At 31.7% G+C, this 7206-nt stretch overlaps 1 protein-coding gene across 1 annotated transcript in view; it reads right to left on the reverse strand.

Moving 5' to 3' along the window:
- unc80 (unc80, NALCN channel complex subunit) overlaps nt 1-7206 on the reverse strand; it is a 198815-nt gene that overhangs the window by 55343 nt on the left and 136266 nt on the right. The window contains 7 exon segments of the mRNA XM_068348348.1: nt 135-312; nt 900-1042; nt 2902-3019; nt 4016-4116; nt 5023-5218; nt 6078-6307; nt 7045-7155. Of these exon segments, the coding sequence (XP_068204449.1) occupies nt 135-312; nt 900-1042; nt 2902-3019; nt 4016-4116; nt 5023-5218; nt 6078-6307; nt 7045-7155 (1077 nt within the window).

Consider the following 7206-nt stretch of genomic DNA (forward strand, 5'->3'; position numbering starts at 1 on the left):
AATCACAATTGATGTAAATTTCAAGTATACGTTATAAATATCAGATAGTATCTAAATTGATTTATTCTCAGAATCTTACTTTAAGTGCATCATCTCTGTTACTTCTCTTACTAAGTGAAATTTTGAGTACTTACCTCAGAATCTTCGATATCCCTTTCATAGGTTTGGTACCTCTTGGAATCGCTCATGTACTTGGAATGGGAATCGTCATCGATCTCAATGGCTGGATTATAAGCCTTAGAAGCTTTCGAATAAGTGACTCGACTTGACCCCTTGCCCTCGCCAGACGATTTTTGGGGTCCTGTGTAGTTTCTGGTAAAAGAGATGTAATTTAAGACCATTGTATTTTAATTTCTTGGAGACACTGATTATGATAAATGTATAGTATTGATTAGAGTACTGTCAACAGAAGAAAAAAATAAAAGACAAAATTAACATCATCTCAAATACGATCTAAAAGAAAGTCAGAAATAGAATTTGGAAAAATAGATTTTAAGGTAAAGTAAACAAAAGAAAAAATGAAGAACGAAATTAGCGTCATCCCAAATACAGTCTATGATAAAGTCAGAAATAGAATTTGGAAAAATAAACCAAAGGAGGAGAATTCTCAGGAAAAAGAGAAAAATTATAGTTATCAATTCAGAAAATATATATTCATGTGATCTAAAAGAATAATAATTGTACAAAAAGATACAAGCTCGAAAAGAGAAAATGAGGTAACAGCATAGCACAAAATTTAATAATCATAAATTACTTAATATAAATATAAGCACGAAAATGGGTAATGAGATACCTTCATAGCATAAAATTAAATTATCATAAATTATATGGGCTAAATAAGAGCTATTAAAGGGAAAGTGAGATAACATGACACAAAAATAGATAAGGAATAAACTTACTTAGCCAGTGGCTCACTGTTGCTAACCAAGGTCTTCATGGCTACAGCCACGTGGTGTATCGTTTCCTTCTCCTGACGAAGGTCACGCCCTGCTGTAGACTGAAGGTGGCGCAGAACCAGGCCAAGAATGGCCTCAAGAATAGTCTAGAAAAGAATAATAGAAATCTACAGGTAACATAGAGCTGGAATCGTCTAATTATTTACAGTAATAAGTTTGACGTTTTGGCACATTGCGACACTAAAGTGTAACGGCAGGGTGTTTAGGAATTTGAATTAAGAGGAGCTTGCAAGTAATGGAGCTAAATTCTTTTTTTTTTTTTTTTTTTTTTTTTTTTGTGAAACCAATGTGAAATTACAAGGTGTTTAGAAATGGGCAAAATAAGAATCTTTAACCAATTCTGCTATTTTTTGTGTGAAACCAAATTGAAATTGCGGGGTGACTAGGAGTGGGAATAACAGTTTACAACCAATTATGCTGATTTGATTTTGCTCAGAGCCCAAAACTAAAATGTTTTGTTTAAAAACTTAACAACTATTACAGTTAGAATTACTTAAAATCAATAAAGTTACTTCTGTTTGTCTGAATTTCTATTATTTTTAAATACTGAGAATGTAGTAATTATAGCAAGTTAATGGCCTAGTAAGTGACATCTCTCTGGTTATGAGCACATTATGAATAACAATAATAGTAATAATGATGAAATGGCTTGAATGAAAAATTCTAGCTCATTCTCAAGAATGAAAATTAAAAATTAAAACGACAATATAATCAAAGTAGTATATCACAATTGAATGTCAAAAACTCATCAAAAAAAGAAAACTGAACACCAAGTATTTCCTATTTCAAACATGAATGAAAATGTAAGGATCAATCAAGAATAAAAAATCTAATGAAAAAAAATTACCATATTATCAAGGTAAAATTTTACAACTGAAGGCCAAAAACTTACCTAAAAATCTATATAGAAAAAACTGAACAGCAATCAAATCCCATTTCAAACAACAATGCAAATCTAATAAAACTTATATATGAAAGATATATTTCAATGTTGTTACTTTTCTGAAAATATCTTATTTTAATTCTTCATTACTTTTCTCTTATAGTTTATTTCATTATTTCCTCTCTTCACTGGCATCCTGCTTTTCTAACTATGGTTGTAGCCTAGCTAATAATAATAATAATAATAATAATAATAATAATAATAATAATAATAATAATAATAATAATAATAATAATAATATCCTTAGTGGTCAAGGCGCCGCCCAAGAGGGGAGACCATTAATCCTGGGAGGTAGTGGCCTCTGCCTAGCCGGCGTGTTTGATGGGATTATTGGCTCTGGTTCTGTCAGGAGATAGTCCATGTTTTGACCTTCGGCTATATCAGCCCCTGACAGTAGACGTCTCAGGATAATGGAAGCTCTTTTCATTCAACAACAAAGACCTAACCTCAACACCATGCAAGAAGGGACCTTATTGCCAACATGCATAAGGTCCACCACCAACAAGAGTCCAGGCAATAACAACTATGACAGGACTGATATAGCCGAAGGTCAAAATATGGACTATCTCCTGACAGAATCAGAACCAATAATCACACCAAACACACCGGCTAGGCAGAGGCCACTACCTCCCAGGATTAATGTTCTCCACTCTCAGGTGGCGCCTTGACCACTAAGGATGGAATGTCGAAGCAGGAATCCATATATAAGCCAATAATAATAATAATAATCGGGTGTATGTTTGATGACCGCCATGATCCATAACTCCCTTATTTTCAACCCTAGCACTAAGAATACAGCAGTCTAAGGGGAATCGCAGGAGCTAACGGACACAACTAGAAGGTTAGGTTAGGTAGGGAAGTTTAGGCTAGGTGATGCTCTATGCACGTGTTCCTGTCCATCGTTATACAAAGGCTCCACAATAATAATAATAATAATAATAATAATAACAACAACAATGAAGAAAAAGACAATAGACATCACAGCATCTCATATCATCTCACCAGCATCTGATGTCCTCTTTTGGAGTCTGCAGAATAAGCAACCACTGTGACGCACATATCGACAGCTTCTAGAAGCGTCACTGTATCTGACTCTTCGTGATAGCAAAAGTCCAGAGCCCTGAAATTTAAGGGGGTTGAGGGGGCTCGCTTTTCATATCGATCTCGATATATATATATATATATATATATATATATATATATATATATATATATTTATATATATATTCATATATATATATATATATATGTATACATATAAATAAATATATATATATATATATATATATAATATATATATATATATATATATATATATATATACTGTATATATATATACATATATATATATATATTTATATATATATACTGTATGTATATGTATATATATATATATATATATATATATATATATATACATATACATACAGTATATATATATATATATATATATATATGTGTGTGAATATATATATATATGAATATATATATATATATATATATATATATATATATATATTTATATATATATATATATATATATATATATATATTCATATATATACATATATATATATATATATTCATATATATATATATATATATATATATATATATATATATATATATATATATATATATATATATATATGGATATAGGTATGTCTTAGCATTCACTCCAGGGCTACGTATCTTTAACTTTCAATAATGCCATTTGCTATTTCTTTTATTTTCTATTTATCCATTTATTTATTGTAGTTGTCATTCTTGCAGGTCATTATAATGTATAAAATTTAGCCCTTTCTTCGTTTTAGTTATATTTTCTCATATTTTCACTGAAAATCATTCTTTGCTATGGACTCTTTACTATGAAATTCATCGTTTATTTTCTTACTCAATGGAATAATTTAAAAACAATATCATAATTTCTTCATCATCTCTAAATTGCGCAGGTTTATATAAACCATGAAATTGTTAAGGACTTTCCCACACAACTGAATGCCCACAGGTAAACTGATAAAATCAGAGCTGAGAGAATATAATCCCATTGGATTACTTATGGCCATTATCATAATATTATTTTATCAAGGAGAAAATAAAAGCAAAAATAAATTACTTCAGAGGTTTGTCAATCGTAACCAGGTCGAGAATATGCACAGGGTCCTCGTGGTTACGTTCTAGAGACAAAAGAAGATCGAAGAGGCGTCGGGGCTGGATCTGACAAGAGAAGAAAAAAATCTAGTTAGGATTATTGATAAAACGAAACAGGAATTGGTTTTGTTAAGCCAAAGCTAACTAGTAAGGATTCGTGTAAGAATGGGTAGTCTTGATAAAGTTTGTGAAATGGTTATAAATAACTTTAATTCAGAGGAATATATCATTAATTCACTAGAAAAAAAAATTGAATTACTGCATATGATTGGGAGTAAACTGATTATGAATAACTTATACGTTAGAGAAATAGTTCATTAACTGACTATGAAAATAAATATTCGAATAACTGCAAAAGTTGATTGCTTGTAAATGGGTACAAATAACTTATACTTTAGAGAAAAACACAATTAATTGGCTATGTAAAAAACAAATATTTGAATGACTGCAAAAGTTGATTACTTGTAAAATAGTTATAAATCTTATACTTTAGAGAAATACTTCATTAATTGACTATAAAAAACACTTGAATGACTGCAAAAGTTGATTACTTGTAAAAGGGATATAAATAACTTATAGTTTAGACAAATGCGCCATTAATTGACTATAAAAAACAAATATTTGAATAACTGCAAAAGTTGATTACTTGTAAACTGGATAAAAATAACTTATAGTTTAGAGAAATACACCAATAATTGACTATAAAAAAAATTTGAATTATTGTAAAAGTAGATTGCTTGTAAACTTAATATATTAGATTATATTTTAGAGAAATACATCATTAATTGACTATAAAAAAATATTAATGACTGCAAAAGTTGATTGCAATTGTAACGGGTAATTTCATGGAGATTATCAAAGTACCACCATAAGAGAAATGTATTTTTACTCCCTTTGAAATGTTCTAACAAGTAATCCCACCGTAATACTTATATCATCATTAGTAATGACAGGAAGTCATTTATATACAACCTTGTTAGCATCTCCATAGACAGCTGTATCGTCCATGTCCAGGATAGGCGCAACGGATCCCAACATTTGCAAGATGAAAGGCTTCCGATGAAGAATGTAGAGTTGTTTCACTACAAACTCAATGACGTTGACAACCATTCTGTTGCTCTGGTAATTGCTGTACACTCTCATGATCGTTGGCATAATCATTAAGTACCTGCAAAGGAAATAATACTTTTAGATATATGTACCATTGGAAATTAATTGAAATGGTTTATGAATAAACAGAATATGAGATTCATCTAATATCTACAGATTTTCTACAGCAGAAGCAAATAGGGCAGATATCTAATTGCCCCTACTAACCAGCTAGGTACCAGGAAAAGAGGATTTTTTTTTTTACAGCAGAAGTAAATAGGGAAGACACCCTATTGCCCCTACCAGCTACGCAGGTACAATGAAAAGAGGATTTTTTTTACAGCAGGAGCAAATAGGGAAGATGCCTTATTGCTCCTACCAGCCAGACAGGAACCAGGAAAATTAGATTATTTTTTACAGGAGAAGCAAATATGGAAAACACTCTATTGCCCATACCAGCCAGACAAGAACCAAGAAAAGATGATTATTTTACAGTAAAAGCATATAGGGAAGCCACCCTATTGTTCCTAGCAGCCAGACAGGTACAATGAAAAGAGGATTTTCTTTTACAGCAGAAACAAATAGGGCAGTCTCCAATTGCCCCTACCAGCCAGAGGAATTTTTTACAGTAGAAGCAAATAGGGCAGACATCGTATTGCCCCTACCAGCTAGGCTGGTACAATGAAAAGAAGATTATTTTACAGCAGAAGCAGATGGGACTCACACCCTAATGCCCCAGACAGGAACCAAGAAAAGAAGGGAAATGAGAATAGAGAAGGGAGACTCCCAAACTAGATGGCAGACCACCACCTTTTAAAGTAGGGAAAGTATTCTGTATAATGGAGATTAGAGAGCAGAGATAGAATAATAGGAGTTGTAAAAAAAAATTTGTATATCACCACCTGAAGTAAAAACAAAAAAAATTTAATAATAATTACCCATTCGTAGAGAAAAGGTTTTTAAAGTAATGGGCTGCGTTGATGTAAGCGGCCATGCAGAGCCTCAACATCGAAGAATCTTCGCAGTGCAGAAGCAGGGAACCGTTGATGACGTTGAGAAACAGGTGGATGTCTGTGGTGTAGGTTAGGTTTCCAGCCATGCCTTCAAACATCCTGGTTACTAGCTGCACCCACATGTACTTGTGCAGCTGGTCGAGTCCACGTACTTCCTATAAGGATAATCTAGATGTTAACCAGCAGTCTTCAGATGTAGGCTTCTTTAATCTATAGTTCAGACTCGGTACTGAACTTATTTTCTAAATGACAAATTACTTTGAGTAACCTATATATAGGGTTCTCAGGGGTAAGCAGAATCAAAATAAGATTTCTGCGTGCAATTTCATATATTATATTGGATTTTTGTTAGAAATATAAAAATAGGATAAAATCTAAACTTAAATTAACATGGAACACATTTCCGGATTACAGTACGCTAAGTAAAATCAATATAATGTTTCTGCTTGCAATTTCATTTATAATCCATTGAATGTTTTTAGAAATTTAAAAATATGATCAAATCAAATCTGAATTAGAATTAAACACATTTCCAGATTAAAGTACTCTGAGTAAAATCAACATAAGACTTTTGTATGCAATTTCCTTTGTGTTTGATTGATTCTTTTTAATCTAAACATCTACACTGTTAGAAACTTACCGTAAAAATCCTGGAATAAATGTTGCCAGGCATTTACAGTTTTAAAAACGGATATTTTGACGTTAAGGAGTGATATTGTGGTATCCAACCCGTAAAAGATAATAACAAAATAGGTTAAAATTATGGTCGCCTGTATTTTACTGAAATACGGCTGAGAACAATATATTTTTACGGATAATTTCCGATTAAATAACGGTTTTTTTAACAGTGTACATACAGTTAAATTAACAAGGAACACATTTTGGAATATACCTTCCCCATGGCACCTCCTTTATACAAATGGAAATCAGCTTCAAGGGCCTTCCGTGGGAAGGAGGGTAGTTTCGTCAGCTCTTCGTGCAGGAAAAAGACTCGCTGAGCAACCTGCAAGAATTCAAGGAAGTATTTAAACATGTGCACTAATATAAAGTTTAT

The sequence above is a fragment of the Palaemon carinicauda genome, chromosome 24 (genome assembly GCF_036898095.1).
Source record: "Palaemon carinicauda isolate YSFRI2023 chromosome 24, ASM3689809v2, whole genome shotgun sequence".
Taxonomy (NCBI): domain Eukaryota; kingdom Metazoa; phylum Arthropoda; class Malacostraca; order Decapoda; family Palaemonidae; genus Palaemon; species Palaemon carinicauda.